At 40.1% G+C, this 17,210-nt stretch overlaps 1 protein-coding gene across 6 annotated transcripts in view; it reads right to left on the reverse strand.

The window, feature by feature from the left end:
- SENP6 (SUMO specific peptidase 6) overlaps positions 1 to 14,178 on the reverse strand; it is a 71,908-nt gene extending 57,730 nt beyond the window's left edge. For 3 of the 6 annotated variants that reach the window (XM_030235443.2, XM_030235442.2, XM_030235445.2), the window contains exon 1: positions 13,920 to 14,178. In XM_030235443.2, the coding sequence (XP_030091303.2) occupies positions 13,920 to 13,968 (49 nt within the window). In that variant the 5' untranslated portion in view covers positions 13,969 to 14,178. The remainder of the gene's footprint in view (positions 1 to 13,919) is intronic. The other 3 variants (XM_050972897.1, XM_050972898.1, XM_050972896.1) reach the window with 2 other exon arrangements.
- Between the last annotated feature and the right edge of the window lie 3,032 nt (positions 14,179 to 17,210).

Consider the following 17,210-nt stretch of genomic DNA (forward strand, 5'->3'; position numbering starts at 1 on the left):
CTGTAAAGCCTTTAATATGGTTCCACATGATGTCCTTATGTCCTAATTGGAAAGACATGGATGGACTATTTAGTGGGTAAGGAATTGGCTGGATGGATGCAGCCAGCAAACTACAGCCAATGTCCAGGTGGCAGCTGGTGACGAGTGGCATCCCTCAGGTCTCTCCTGACTCCTGGGACTGGTGCTCTTCCACATCTTCATCAATGACATGGTGAGATCAAGTGCAGCCTCAGCAAGTTGATAGATGACACCAAGCTGAGCGGTGCAGCTGACACAGAAGAAGGACCTGATGCCATCCAGGGGGGACCTGGACAAACTTGAGAGGTGGGATTTCCCTTGAAATTCAACAAGCCCAAGAGCAAGGCACTACACCCGAGCTGGGGAAATCCCAGACATGAGTACAGACTGGGAGAAGAAATCACTGAGAGAAGCCCTTTGAAGAACACTTGGGTGTTCTCATGGATGAAAAGATGGCTATGAGCCAACAGTGCTCACTGATAGCCCAGAAGGCCAGTTGTATCCTGGGCTACATAAAAAGCTGAGTGGCCAGCAAGTTGAGGGAGATAACTCTGCCCTGTGAGACCCCACCTGGAGTACCACATCCTGCTCTGAGATCCTCAGTGCAAGAAACACATGCATCTGTTGGGAGTGGGTCAGAGGAAGACCACAAAGATGATCAGAGGGTGAGAGCACCTCTCCTACAAAGACAGGCTGAGAGAGCTGTTTGTTCAGCATGGAGAAGACTTCAAAAGGACCTTACTGCAGTCTTGCAGTACCTTAAGTGTCTTATAAAAAGGAGGGAGAGGGATTTTTATATGGACAGACAGTGATGGGGCAAGGGGCAGTGGTTTTAAACTGAAAGAGGGCAGGTTTGGATTAGATGTATTACTAAGACATACTTTGCTGGGAGGGTGGTGAGACACTGGAACAGGTTGCCCAGAGAGACTGTGGATACCCACCCTGGAAGTGTTTAAGGCCAGGCTGGATGGGGCCCTGAGCAACCTGATCTAGTGAATGCTATCCCTGTCCATAGAAAGGGCACTAGATGCTCTTTAAGATCACTTTCACACCTAACAGTTGTATGATTCTCTCAGATCAACTCAACAAAGAAGCCAGATGCATCTACTGTCCACACAAAAATCAACTTTTCTAGGAAAGTAACCTTTTCATATATATCACTGGTTTGCCAGAATAACTCCCTACCACCCCTCAGAACACAACAGCAGAGACTTCAAGGTTTCTTTTGCACACATAGAAACCTTTGTAAGTGTTTCATCTGCTGAAATCTCATCTATTTCTGTGTGTACAAGAACTATTCTAAACACACAATCTAGGTCAAACAAAGGTTAGGTTCAGGACCCAGATGCTTTTTCAGGAAGACCTGAAGTTTACATTCTTTTTCCCCAGTTGCTGGTAAAGAAACACTGCAAGCCTCATCTTACAAATGCTTACACCATCACAACTGCAACCAACTTATCACATACTGCAGTGCTCGCACAGAAAATGTAAATTAATTTAAATGTACTCAGAATCATTGCCTTCATCCAGACTCATATTTAAATAAATGAAAAAGAATGCTTCTAAGCTTTCTAATCTGTTGCTCATTTAGAGTCATCAGATATATTGTTAAGAGGATACAAGTACTCATAAAACTCTGACACAGAAATATTTTTTGGTTTACTTTCCCCATTGCTTCATTATTCTTCCAGACAGGCTTCTATGCAAAACAGCTTTTTATCTTCCAGCTTTGATACCATCAGCTCTACTATATCAACTGTGTAACCACAGTGAGGTTGCATTTTCACAGTCTGAAGCAGCACCACATGAAGAGTATTACAGGCCCCTCACTCTTCCTAAGAGTTGCCAGTTCTCGCTCCTGTCCTGCACCCTGCACATGTCAGCACTGACAGAAAAGCTGGGGAAGGAAACTAATTCAGGCAAGAACCCCTTGAGCAGCACTGGAGGGGAAAAGTTATTTTTTAACCATATCAGGTCCCTCCTCCAGTTCAACCACACTAACACAGTGCAGCTGTGACAGCACAGCAGTGGTAAGGTCCATCCAGGAACTGAAACTATGATAAGTACTATGGATACCAAGAAAATTTCCATGGAATTACTAGGAATTGTAGCCTAATCTACATTTATAGGCAGAGATTTAAATATCTAGTGCTTCAAAGGTGCTTTAACTTTCCACTCCCTAAATTAGCTGCAGAGGCAAAAAAACCCCAATCAGTCAAAAGCACCTCCAGTAACAGGCAGTAATGATAACCTCACAGTAGCTGAGATATTACATGAAGCAGAGAGTTTAATAATGAAGTTCTATGATACCGGTGTAATGGATATCAAGCAGAGACATTCCTTTGCACGTGAAGGGAATTCAATCTCTTAGCTGGCTAACAAAAACACCCACACCCTTCCAAGAACTTGATGTCCACAGAAAACAATGATAAATACAGAGCTTTCATTCCTGGACAAAAGTGTTCATGACCCTGAAAAGCAAAAGCATTTTTGAAAGTTCTGTACTTTAAAGATGGAAATCATCTGCATGTTCTGGTAAATGACTGAGTTTTTTTCAAGGCTTGTTTGTAAGCACATTGGGCTGCTTACTTTGCAGGTTACTGCACTGATAACAGGGCGGAAGAACACAGAACTGCCTAAGTTTGAGTATTTGCTGAACTGTTTAACATTTCTTAAGTATTAACAAGGAGTAACAGAGGAGAATGAAAGGATATAGCTTTGAAGTATGTTAAACATTTTCTCTGTGATTTTGAAAGTTTATCTGGTTAGACAGCAGTGATAACCACACAATGGACAACTAATGCTGCTTCACCTTTTCTACTGATTCTCTCAACAGAGGTGTAGAGGTATTTACCCCACCCAAGGATGTTACCCTTATGACAGCATCAGAAAACAATGCTGAACTACTTCAAGAGGCCTTCTTTATCTACACCAGCAACAAAAGCAATGCTACAGAAAAATGTGGGCATTTTGTGCTCAATGACACAAAAGCCTAATGACAAAAGACATGAAAAAAAATATTAAGAGTATGATCCATTTTTTTGTCATCCCAGATTTCACTGCTAAGTTCTGTCTTCCGACTTCACAGTTCCTCACCTCTATCAGCAGAATGTGTGAGAATGCAGTATTACCCATTGTCAAGGAAGATGTGGTTAAGGAACACTTCAGCCAGTTGTACCCAAAGAGTGGAAAAACATCATTGCCCTTCAAGAAGGGCAACTACGATGACCTGGTGAACTACAGGCTAGTCTGCAAAAGACAGAACTTTTCTTTACCACGTGAGTGCTCAAAAGAGGACCACACTGACCTGAGAGGCAATAGAGACTGGACAAATCCCCGAGTAACCTGCTCTGATGGGGTCTGGCTTGAACAGGATGTTCCAACCCATCTGAATCCAGCCAGCCGTCAAGTAAAACCAGTGACTATTCATAGGTACAAATTATCCCCTGAAGCAACTGAACCCTCATCACAAAAACTTCCAAAAAAGAGTATGACAGTCACTTTTCTTCTTTTCCCTATCGGAGTAAGTCTGACTCCCACTCAAACCTTCCACACAAGTAAAATAATTTGAGTAACATAAAAAGCAGGACCCAACAATAAAGAGGGGGAAAAAAGAAGAAACAAACAAAGTATTTTTTAATCTCTAGCATTATAAATTCTTTACTTAACTAAAACCTCTATTGCTAGACTTGGAGATATACCAAAAATTCAGAAATTAGGAAGAAAACTTTCCTTAAAAACAACAAAACTAAGTCAAAGAGAGGTTAATCCCTATTTCATAGATAAAAATAGAGGATAAAAGGTGAGGTTAGCCTAAGAACAATTTCTGAACTGCCAATTCACTCTCAAAATATGAAAAAATTACGTAAAGCAACAAGCCATTTCGAGGAAGATGGCAGTTGAACAAGAACTCAAGAATACAATTTCTGTGAGAAATCAGTATATTACATTAATCACAGATGATGTCAAATTCTGAACACTGGAATAGTTTTAGAAGATGAGCAAAACACAGCATGAAACCTTATAGTATATTATGCATGTAATTTGCACACTTTGTTATGCACCATGCGATCCATCTTCACATATAACCTAAGCTTGTACAACTGAGAATACAGCAGCACTAAACAAATGGCAATCTATTTTTAGAAAGTGCTGAAAGGCAGTTACATACAGAGTAAGATTAATAACCTAGCCAAACTACCTGGAAATTAGGCAACTGACACTTTGAGAAGGTTTCCATGTTTGCTGCAGAAATTGGAACATCAGGTTGAAATAAAGCACTGTATCTTACATACCAAGAGGAAAAAAAATAAATTGTACTATTTAATTCTTCTGGTTTTATCCTGTAAATTTTCATAGATTATGTCAGATAGATACTATCCCCTTTATAAAAACATACAGAAATTTGAAGTCCAGAAAGGTTCCACAATCTCTGCAAGAACTTAACTTGCATACGCAGGACAGAAGAATCACGGAATGGTATTGATTGGAAGGGACCTTAAAAATCATCTATTGCCAGCCCTGCTGCCATGAGCAGGGGGGAGACATTCAACTAGACCAAGTCGCTCAGAGCCCTGTCCAGCCTGCCCTTGAACACTTCCCCAAGAAATGTTTCTTCCATAAGAAGAAACTCTAAATGTAATAAAGTAGAAAAAAAAGAGCAAGACACCTCTTTGATGATGTCAATTGCTCAAAATTCAGACGAAATAGACAGCAAAGAAAGCATACAAAGAAAATGCTCAACAATCTCAATTAAAAAACCTCCAATATTTGGTCACATGAAAAAAGCACATTTCAGAAAATAATTGAGTAGGGAAAGGATGATGAACGAGTTAGTTAAACTATGTGGCAAGAAAAATATTTGCATTTGCCCTTCTGTAAAGGCTAAATACCTGGAGTTTTCTCCAATTCTTAGAGACCCTGGCAAGCTTTCATATCCATACAAGGCAGCAGTCAGCTGAGGTGGCTTTCTAATATGGTTGAAAAGGAACAGACTAGCTCCACCAACACTTCTCCCCACCCCAAAGATTAGTTTTCTGCCAATTCAGTTGCTCCAGCCAACCTGCCATGAAGCCAGGGAAGTGTCAGTGTTGACTGCAGCACAACTGGAGCTCACTGTCACTGGGAGGGGCAGCAGCTCTGTCCCTCTGAGCAGCACCTAGAAGTGGGCCTAGCTGTGTTGTCAACTGCAGGCACAATTCCTTGAGTGGCCATACAGTATGGCCCCACACACAGGGTCTTGCTATGACTGCAAATCCACATACAGTTAAAATCTATGTACATTATGTCTCTTAAAAAAAAAAAATCAGAGAAATGTAACACAAATATAGGCAACAGGCTTCTGCTCAGACTAGATACAATATTTACTTCAGCTCCCTTTCAATTAGCAATCATCAATGCAGCAAGGTGTGAAATAATGCAACTAGAGTACTGCATTAAGATCAAGGAAATCCCATTATAATGGAAGTACCAAACTTCTCCAGACCTAACATCAATGAGTTTAAGGAGCACTGACAACTGGTAACTATGTCGCAGTATACTAAAATCCACTTAGCAAGCTTTATTTTTTAAAAAGCTAAAAAATTACTTTAACATCCCATGAAAAACATTTTCTCAGTAACTATTCATAAAAGCAACAAAAATGAAGATGGGCGATCAACTCATTTTTAATAAAATAAGACATGCCAGCTTGCTAATTGAACCTAGTCATAAAACTACTTTTCAAGAAACAGCACTCCAAAGACAGCTATAGCAAAACACAAACTTGTTAAGTGACCATCCTGCAGCCAGAGTTTCAGCCACTTCTATCCAAAGAAACTCCTGCTTACCTTAATCTATAAGTTCTTTCTATCACAGGGCACAGAGTCTTCAGAGTCCTTCTTCCATCTAATGAGCAGCGTCTTTTTCATCTAACACAGGCTTTGCTACATGACAAAGAACTTTTTACTTTATCAATGACAAATAAGATTTTGTGGTGTTTATCAAGAAAAGATTCAGCTACAACATACTTGCCTTATGGCAGAGCTATAAAATCTCCACTGAAGTTTTACTGTCCCAGAGCCAGGTATATGCAATCACAATGACCTGGGTCAGCGTAGTCCCAAAGTTTACTCCCAATTGTAAAGGATCCTTAAATTGTTTCTTAAGCAGTAAGGCTTGGTAGAAATAAAATTACAACAAACTCTAGTAAATGTTTCTACAAGCAAGCCTCAGAAATTACAAAGGCAATTGTAAATAAGAAACCTAACATCTACAGCATAGTTCAAATTCTCATCTAATGGGCTCTTGAATAATCTTTCTGTTAGACTGCCCTATTAAATTCTGTCACCAGCAGGATACTCATATTTTGCTAAATGAACCATAAAAATTGTACATGTCAAACAAATACAACATTATATCCTATGACATTAATAAAAATACATCAGGAGAATGAATTTTAGTACAAATGAAACAACTGTATGACATTGAATAAAAACATACTCATAAAATAAATATTTTGCAGCTGTTTCTTACAGACATAAATTTCTAAGATTACATATTATTAATCATGTCATAGAGTAATATGTTTAACCACACCAGCAGAGTATTTGTGGTATTTTTAATTCCTAAAACATTGTTGTGGTAAGTCTTCTAATAAAAATAAATAAACAAAATCTCACAGAGATATGAGCAGGGAGACTTTGCTCCAGCTCATATGGTCTGAAAACAAACAAAAAGTCAGGAGAGCTTAACACAGAGTTTTGAATCATCACTGCTCTTTATCTATAATCACTCAAGATTAACTCAAAGATACCCCAAAGTCTTTCACTCCAAATTCTTCTTTCATAGGAATTACTGGGACATACATGCAGAAATGTTTCCTTGCCTCATGCAGTGCTTAGATCCCTTGTCTGTCAACAAAAACTTTTTAAAGGCCTGCTGACCAACATGGGAAGAAATAACCACAGCCTGTTAATTTACTTCCTCCAGTCTTCAGCCTTCACCATAACCTTGTTCTTCACAGAAGATAACCTGTTATTTAAAATAATTGTGTCTCCTTGGGCAGAATAAAGCTTCTCTCACACTAAAATACCTATTACCAAGTTTAAGCTACGTAATACACCTTAGCCTGACTTAACAGAACACCAGGCAGAGATGGAACAGGAAACGTCCTATTCTTTTCACAAGTAAAGAGAGGCTGTATGCTCTCCACCATCCAAGCCATTGTCCTGCATCTACCAGATACCCTTCAATGAGCAAATTCAACAGAAATTTGGCAAAGTCCCAACCTGGCAAGACAGAATAGAGCAAGATCAATCTCTCTGGCAAGAAAGTAGTTAAGTCTCCAGAGTGGTGGAGAGTACATGCAGCTCTGCTTCCAAATTGGAGTTGCACCCACTAACGCGACATTCAGACACCAATTCTGACTTAATTACAGCTTAAGGTCATCTTAACCTGAAAATATTAGGCATCCTATGCTGCTGAACACAGAAACAGAAGTTAGGAACACATGCTTTTAAAAATTAAATGTGTAAGATAAAGCTGCCAATGAATTTAATTTTATATAATAAAAAAAATATTCTACTACTGCTTTAATTTTCTTCATAGAAAGTAAGACTGAAATCTGTCTAATGCTCTGTACTATGTAAAACTATCACTACCTTAAAAAACCTCCAAACTGAAACCAAGTGAGTGTCAAAACATGGGCCAAAAGAAAGGAAAATATGCGCTCCCCTCACCCTCAATGTAACTGCCTTTTAGAACTGCCAAGATAAGAGAATTACATTTCTCCTTTTTCCCCAAACCCAGATTTGTTCCTGGTATCTCTACAATATCCTCCACCACAACAGCTCCATTTTTGTTCCATTTCTCAGCCTCCAGCAGAATCTTAAGCTATCCTGCACACTCTTCCACTCCTTTCTTTGCAACACACACACATGAAGGTATACGGTGTCCTGTGCCCCAAGTCCTCTCGCTGCCCTGACCCCAGACTGCTCGGCCACTGAAGGAACAAACACCAGTGAGCAGCAAACTGAAGCACGCTCAGGCAACACTGAAACCTTTGCTTCAGGCACACTAATTTTGACTTCCCTGCTTAATGGAGCAAGCAGATTTCACAGAACTTAAGTATTTTTACCTGTAAAGTAAAGAAGTAAAAAAATTTACCTTTACACCTCTGTAAAGAAGAGGGTTTTAAGTTTTGAAAAAATACAAGCTATGCTACCATGTTTGTTACTTGTAAGAAAGCACTAGCCAAGGACACTGAGGGTGGCAAGGCACTTGCAGAGGTTGCCCAAGGGGGTTGTGGATGCACCAACTCTGGAAGTGTTCAAGGCCAGGTTAGATGGGGCCTTGAGCAGTTTGGTCAAGTGGAAGGTGTCCCTTCCTATGGCAGGGGGTTGGAAACAGGTGATCCTGTTACTGGGAAGGAAGGAGGCAAAATTATGAGATGACTCAAAAAACCTTGATATTCTTACAAAGCAATATTTAAAAGTGGCAAGTTCAGTGACTATTCTCGTATTATAGGATCTGCTACAACAAAACACTTTGATACTCCTCAATTATGAGACAAAGCTAAAACTATAGACTAGGTGAAGTCTGATACTGCACCAAAATCCATGTACAGTCTTCCAGAAACAACAGTAATAAGAGCCAAAGCTGCTGTTGAAACCATTAAAATAAATAATTTATTTTGGTTTAAAACAAGAAGGGAAAGACTGAAATATCTAAATAGGCTCATATCTGTGCAAGCATGACATCTGCTAACTGTTGGTTTGATGTTTGCTATCCCACCACGTATTAATCTTGTTAATACTTTTGTTACTACTATTACTTTTTTATTTATACTTACATAAAGAAGAGTGTAAGGATCTCTTTTAGGAACATTCTTATTTAATTTTTTTTTTTTTGCCACTAAAACCCACTAGTTTTCTGAGGAAACAGTAGTGCTTTACTACCAAATCCAGGAGCCAGAAAATAGTGGATGAGGCATCCCAAACAAGACAAGTTACACCAGAAGCTTCTATATCCCACTTTGAGAAAACTTATAGAGTAGCAGTTACTTAGGAAAAACTAGCAAATACTAAATGTCTCCACAATGAAAACCAGAAAATTGTGCACAGATCCTTTACACTTCAGAAAGCTCAGGACAAGCCTGGGCTCCTCCTAGAATCCTGTTTGAAAATTAAGAGGGTGATGATGTGGAAGAGGACTGGGACACAGGCTTTTACCTCAGAACGTGCTCTCAAGCATACTGCAACATATGTTATAGAGCAGTAATAGATAAATTAGGTTTGTTTTTAGTATCTTTCTACATACTTTAAGAAGCACCCTGTCTTTCCTAATATTTCATGCCACCTATCACCCAAGTTAGTCTGGCATGTATAAAAAAATAAGACAGTAAGAAATGTTTTCAATTTGACTTTGTTGAGAAATAGTTCTCAACAAGTGAGCTTCATTCATAGAAAATAACCTGTTATTCCATTCAGAAGGTTTCCTATTCTCAAAACCACTAGACAGGACATCTGAACATTCTTTAAGTCTAAGAAGATATATGTGCAGCACTGGAAAAAAATCTGAATGGGTCAAAGGACTGGGATATATAAACAAACAATTTAAGTCACAAACTTCACACCTTCTCATTTAAAAAAACCACTCTCAAGGAGAACAGAAGAAACAAAACAGAAATGTCTGGACATTGATGGGACAGATGTAATCCAGACAAAAATTCAACAGCATAAAGCAGGAGTTCATATAGACACAGAAGATCAATGATATTTGAAACAACTCTTCCCTACATTTTCAGGCTAATCACAATCTCCATTAGATCACAAACAAAGCACCAGAGACTTGTTAGAGACAATTACAACTATTAATTATTAAATTTCACTGTAAAGAAAAAAATAAAGAGAAGAGTCTTGCAGGTAGAAATGCTTCAAGTGTTCTACCTGAATATAAACTCAGGTAGTATACACTCTACCTTCTTAATTTGTATTATTCCAGTCAGAGATTTTTCAGTATGATTAAAAACAGAAACAAGAAAAGAGAGGAGGGGTTTACCACCACTTCAAAAGGTAGGTCTGTAAGTCTACACTAATACACAAAAGCTGCATGTTTCTGCACCACCCCAGAATCTCAGCTACCTTTAAGAAAATACATAAGTCTACAACTCTTGCTTTGGTGAAGACAAATCTTTACATGTGAACTGAAAGAAGAATAAAGCAGTCTTCTGGAGTCCTCTGGCAGTCAACTGTGAAGTTTATACTACTGCTGCTAACAGGTAGACCACATAGTTTTGTTTACTGTTATTACGAAACCTGCAGCCAAGAAATAGGAATGAAAATTGAGCAAATTCCTGCCACGACTGCACTAAAATATCTCAACAGCTCTAATGCTAGGGACTGGCAACATTCCTTAGAAAGGAGATCCTCAAAAAGAAAATTCAATACTCGTTCTCAGCATCACTACTGTAATCACCAGGAGACTGAAATAAATTATAGGAAAGAATAATACATTTCTCCCTTATTCTGGAAAATGTTCTGAAGTTTATCTATTAGCTACTGCATAAACATAGGTAAACTTTATATGTCATGCTGGAAAAGGGAAATTACAATTTCCTTGCAATTCAGTAATAGTGAAGGAGTCAGAAAACAAGAGTCGCTGCAATTTTTCTCCAAGGTAATGATCAACAGTACTCTCCATTCCCACATGTTTAACATGCCTCCGACCTTAAGTCCAAATGAGTTTGCCTTCCATTCTTTATATTTTAGATGTGACTATCAATGAAAAAACACAGGAACTGCTGCAGACACAAATTTCTAATCACTAAACTTCTCCTCCTCCACATCAGGGAAGAATTCCCATGTAAGAGAAATATTTAGAGCAATTTCTGCATGTTAGGCCTGTAACTTTGAAACATCACTTTAAAAAAGCAAACTCGGAACAGTTTTACTAATTTCACTTGCATCTAGATGAAATCACAAAAATAGAGTACTTTCCACACTTGTAACAGTCCTGGCACTTCAAGTGAAGTAATCATGCAGGCCATGTATATCCACATACATGTGATCAACTATCATCTCTGCCTAAGAATGATAACAACCACAGCTTTTAAAAGAGTTCATGATAGTCCTAGGGATCTTTTTCACATTTCCATTAAACTGTCTATTATATAATACAGTGTAAAAAATTATGCACATTAGATACACAGAACTGGACAAAAAACATGAATCACTATGAATCACTACGTTCAAGAATGGTATTACCAGAAAGGAAACAAATCAATCATTCAAGGAACACCCTTCCAGAAAGACCATTTTGTTTTTACTGGAGAATAGAATAATAAAAATGTTAAGAGAAAGCCCTTTTGCAGTAGAATAACAGACATATTTCTTCACAGTAACATCTGTTACACTAAATGAAAGAAAAGCAGTATCTCACCGGACAAGTGGAATCAAAATCAAAAATCTGAACCACTATCATACTGAAAAGTAATTTATTTTACTTAAATGTACATTTATCTTAAGTCTGACTGATAGTCAACATGAGCAGGACAGCACCAGAAGTGTCTGTGTACACGTATGTACAAACAAACACACACACAAGAAGGTACGCATTTAACCAGCACAGTGTCCCTTAGTCAGAGCTGATCCAGTGATAGAGCTGACATCCATTTTGCCCAAACTTCTTCTATTGTGCACATTTAAGGCAGGGGTGGACAGAGGAGTCCTGCCCCTCCCCTTTGCCAGTCTTTGAGAAAACACCTCTGAAAACATTAAGCAAACAATTTTTTGCCTTCAAAGGACTCCATGAAACATACACTCAGACAAGTTACAGATACAGCTCTAGGCTCACATATTAATAACCATTATCCAGCAACAGAAGTTGCCATATTTCCTACTCTGCACACTTCAATTCCCTTTTTTTGTCCCCACTATAGTTATTTCACAAATCTGGCACTTTCTTCCTTGTCTAGCCTTAGGGTAACTTAGGGTGCTTCTAGGTAACATCATTAGGTTGATCTAATATGCTACCTTTCCAGACAGCAGATTGCCAAAAATTTCATGTACGTATACGTATTTATAGATTTTCTATGCCTGCACTTTTTCTATAAATATCTCTAATAAGTACCTATCAAATAACATCTGAAAGCCTTTTCCCTTTGCTTCAAATCAGTACAGATTTTACCAGCTCTTACTAAATCTGCCCAAGTGTGACTGTCCCATTTGGACTTGGGCCACCCCCATAAATTTTTTTGTCACCACCATCTACACTAGATTTTCTTCACATGTGGCTGAATTCTTAGGGTTTCTATCACCTCCTCAGTCCTAAAACGAGCATGTCCCTACACAACGGGGAAACACAAAATCAACTGATAACTCAGTTCACTCATCATGGAACACTGAAACTTCAAATGGAGATGCAATCCAGTATTGTATTGCTCCTGCTGTTGGAATGAGAATTTGTAAGCAAAAGAAGTGTGAATACTGCATATGAAATGCATATTCTCTTAGCCACCTGGCAGCCAGCAAGTACTCAAGGTGCACATAGAAGACAGTGGCTAATCATCACCTTGACACTTTTAGCTGTCTGCACAAACCTCACCATAGTCGGTGGAGACTTCAGGAAAAAAATGGGGTGTCTGCATTTCACCACCAAATCCATTAAAGGTATAATGGATTTGGTGGTGAAATGCAGACACCCCATTTTTTTCCTTATACCTTAAGCTGTTATTAACCAGAGTTTCTGAACATCAAAATTCCAGATTAATTACTCAAAACAACAAGCAGTATTTTGTTCACACAGTACATCTATTCCAGAATATCTTGTAATAAAAAGCCAATATTCAGCATCCTGCAGCAAGAGAAAATCTCCAAGAGGTTATGTTCTGTAAAATACAGGTACTGCATATCTCCCATGCTAAACTTATTCCTGACTTGAAAAACTCTGCTCATGAGGAGTACTTAATTTCATTAATTCTTCTTTGTCATCATCGTGGCAATTTGGCAGAATTTACCAGACTACTGGTCTATGCCATCAGGAATGTGCTTATAGCAATTTTGTAAGACTACAGCCGTTAATTTTTTGATGTATCGATGAAACTGTAAAGACTCAACAGTTTAAAAATACCCCAATTTCAGGAGGCTTTTTGCATTGTAATGAAAAGCTTTACAGTGATAAACAAAAACCCCTCAAGATACCAAAACCGTATGACAAAAAAAAAAAAAAAAAAAAAAAAAAAAAGGACTCAGGTCTTTACAAATGCAAAAGGTTTCTTTCAAATGCAGGTAATAAGGTTCATCCTCCCCTTCCTATCAGATTTATAAGCATTACCCCCCTTACAAAATTAAACTCAGTCCCAAACCTTTAAGGGAGCCTTTTAGGAGCAGGCGAAGACTTATTTTATGGTGGGGCCAAAGAATACGTGCTAGGCCGGGGCCTGGGAGCGGACTGAGGGCAGGGCAACGCAGCCCCGGCCTCCCCTCTCACCCAGCGCTAACCCTGCCCGCCGCCCCCAGCCCGGTGCCCGCCGAGCCACGGCGGAGTCCCGCCGCTGCACCAAGCCCGGACTGCTCTCCGCGCTGCCCTGACAAAGGAAAGAAACACCGCACTCCCAACGTCTCGGAACAGTAAAAGAAAGAAAGAAAGAAGGAAAAAAGAAAAACGAACCAAATCGCCCTCGCTAAGCCCTCCCTCAAAAGCAGGTCTCTTTTCAAGCAACGGCAGCTACCCTTCCCCCACCTCGAAGCCACCTCTCATTGTCGTCGCACCCAGAGGGGACCCATAACCCCCACCCCCCACCCCATATGAACTCACACGCCCGCCTCCCCCATTCCCCAGTTTGTGCCGTGCCCCTTTACTGGTCGCCAGAAGGGAAACGCGGGTCGCGGGCCACGTTTCCCTCCTCGCAGCCCTGCACGCACCTTCCAGAAACAAGCTGTCTCTGCAGCCGCCGCCGCCGCCACCGGCCATCTTCCCGCTGCCGCGCAGGGCTCCCTCACTCCATCGCCCAGCGCGGCGGCGGGGCCCGGCCCTTCCCCCGGCCTGCCCGCCCCCACTGCGGAAGGCTGGGTGGCTGACCCGCAACAGCGGCACTACCGCCGAGGTCCGGCCCTCTCCCGCTGCCGGGCCGCGCTGCCTTCCGGCCCCCGCGCAGGAGGAAGCGGCGGCAGCACGCCCGCTCCTCCCTCAGCGCGCCCGCCGCCGGCACTCGCGAGCGGCCGCAGCCGGGCCCGTTGGCGCCCGTCGGGGCAGGCGGGCCTGGCCGCGACTCCGCCGCACGCGCCCCCGAGAGCGCGGGAGGGCGAGGGCTCGGAACGCGCCGCCGCCGCCGCTCTGCTCCGGGAACGGCGCTGGAGCCGCCGGCTTTCCCGGCCCCGGGACGATAAAATGGCCGCAGCAGTGCTGCGCCCCGCCGTACCTCTCTCTCAGCGGCTCTCCCGCTCCCTCCTCCATCAGCCTGGAGGCAGCGGCTTTTGGGAGACGAGGAGGCCGCTCGGGTAAAATGAATGAAGTTAGGGGAGTGCCGGAGTCCATGGCGGAGCGCTGGGGCCCGCCGGCCTGTCACCTCCCTCAAGCTCGGGGAAATTGTTTTCGCAAGATTCAGAGATCCCTTTTAGTCTTAAAATCTTCTGTGGCCTGCTCATATTCAAATCCAAAAGTTGAATTTCGCAAAACGTACAGCGTTGCCACGCCAACTAAAGTGAAATTGCAAGTCATGGCCTCAGGTACATTTGACTTTTAGCATGTATGATTTTACATTTTAAAAAGCTTTCCCGTGAAGCCGAAATACAAAAAAAAAAATTGCATTCTTCAAAGACTAAAAGATAGTTTATGGCAGTCTATAGCTAGGGAAAACCAGATAATCCTTTCTTCGACAGGTTTTTCAATCTGGGATTCTATTGACTTCCCCTCCCCCCCCAACTTTACTGCAGATTTGGGGAATTCTAATGTCTAAGGTCCCTGGTTCCCAACATTTCTAATCCCTGAAAAGTGAGCTTCCAAAAATTCTTGAACTGAAGACTTGTTCATAGACTGAAATCCTAATTTAGGTAAATTAGAGTACCTAGTGCCTATGAAGATTAAAGGATAGAAAGAGGAAAATTGTAGTTTTCCTTTAAGTCTTCTAAATTTGGTATTTTGTTCCTGAACGCACCTAGCGTGTTTAAAATACTTTCGGGAGTGCTCAGTTTTTATGCAATCGAGAGGCAAGAAGCTGTTTGGAAGACAACAGATGTCAGACTGCTCCCCAGGTGCTATGGCAGTACTTGCACCAGAGCTTGCAAGTACTTAGAAAGAATCCCAAAAGCTGTAACACTGCTGGCAAATCTATCTCACTCTTCAAAATCTCTTTAGAAAAAAAAAGGCTTCCTGAAAGAGAGATCACAAACTATCCTTGTTTCATTAGTAATGAGATTAATGGGAAACAATTAGGAGAAGTTGGTCCCAGCTAATTACAGAGAAACCAAGAAAATCATCTGTTCAATAGAAACCTAATAATGGAAAAAAAAAAATTTAGAGTCTAATTTTCAAAAATGCCATCTTGTATCGCAGAGTGGCATTGTCTAGTTAAAAGATTTACTGCTGAGGTTACAGCATTTATCCACAAAAAAAAGTTCTTCTTAACAGTTGAGATTAGACTGCTCCAGGTCTATACAATTCTACACAATTTAAAAAAAACTAAGGGTTTAGAGTTATGAATTATTTGAATAAATGTTCAATGCACAGTAGTGGATTCATTGACCGAGGTATCAAATACATCTTCAGAATTTTAGTGAACGAAGATGCAGTATATATTAAAATACCCTTTTAAAGTAGAAAAGATAAGGGAATAAGCTCAATGTTAATCTAGATGCATGGTTTATTTTGGAGTTTCTGAATGATTGGTTTATTTTGGACTTTCTGAATGATAAGTTAACATATACTTTTTTATGGAAAAGACTTGCCCAGAATTACATCTAATTGTTCTTTTTCCTTTATTTTGAAGCTCTTTAAGGATGCAAGAGGAAGTCAAAACTCTTATTAATGTAACTTTTTTAGTAGTCTATTCTCTGTCTTAGAGTGGTTCCTTTTTTCATTTGAGAAGTATTTGTGAGGGAATGCCATACTGAGAGCACTCAAGTCTTTAAAAATTTTTTCAGATCCTCTTAACTTTGCTTGGAACCAGAAGATTTTCTTCATGTAACAGAATGGACAATGAGAAAGACAGAGTTAGTGTTCTCCTTCACGCTGAGAGAAATCTTACAGAATTTACTGAGTTTTCTTTCTCTCTGAAGGAAAAATTCAATTGTGTCCACAGAATAAGAGCCCAGGGATGACATGCATCAGGTCATTGCTTCCTGGCCTTTAGCATCCTCTAGAAGTTGATCAGTCCCACTGTGGGTAGTTGACAATCACAGGCCAGTGTAAGATCCACAATTTACAAACGCTTGCCTGTGCTCAGCTCTGTTGGCACAGCTCTGTGTTGGGTGGAAAGCTGATTACTGCATTAAGGAGTGATGAAGAATTTTTGTCTCATCTTAGAAATCTATTTTTTTCCTTTTCTTCCCACAATGAAAAAGTTATTATTAATTAATGTGGCTTAGATGATTCAGTACTGAAAATTACTTTACAGACACTGAAAAGTTTTTTTTTTCTTTGTATTTCTGATTCTTTCCAGTTACTGTTTTTTTCCTCTGTATTTTTGTAAGGTTAGCCAAGAAATGGGGGTAGCTATTTCCTAAAAACACTAGTTCCTTGCTTAAGGAATAAAATGGAATTGGGATGCAGTTTTACAGCTGCTGTTGTGGTAATGTACATTACTTAGTTATCTGTATTGGTATAAAAATTGAATATAGACATTTAAGGGAATTTACAGGCACCTTGAATATTTTTTTATAATTTACAATCCATGAACTTGCTCTAAAGACTAAAACTTCTATTTAACAGTCCAATCTTGCAGGAAGTAAGTGCTCTGGGGTAAAGTTAATTTTCACCGTGTTCTTAGAACTGTTTCTTGAACATGTTAATGAAACACAGTCTGTGTTCTCAGTTTTAAAAAAATAACTGTCTTCTTGCTGTCCTCATGACCTGCTGCCTAGTTTTTTTTTTCTTGGCATTTTCAAAACAAAATCAGATTTATTTCTTGCATTGCAATATCTTGTTCTTGATATTAAAGTTATTGCTTTAATTTCAGGGATTGTCTCATACTATTCCAGGATAGCTGGCATACTACA

This window comes from Serinus canaria, chromosome 3 (genome assembly GCF_022539315.1).
Source record: "Serinus canaria isolate serCan28SL12 chromosome 3, serCan2020, whole genome shotgun sequence".
Lineage (NCBI taxonomy): Eukaryota > Metazoa > Chordata > Aves > Passeriformes > Fringillidae > Serinus > Serinus canaria.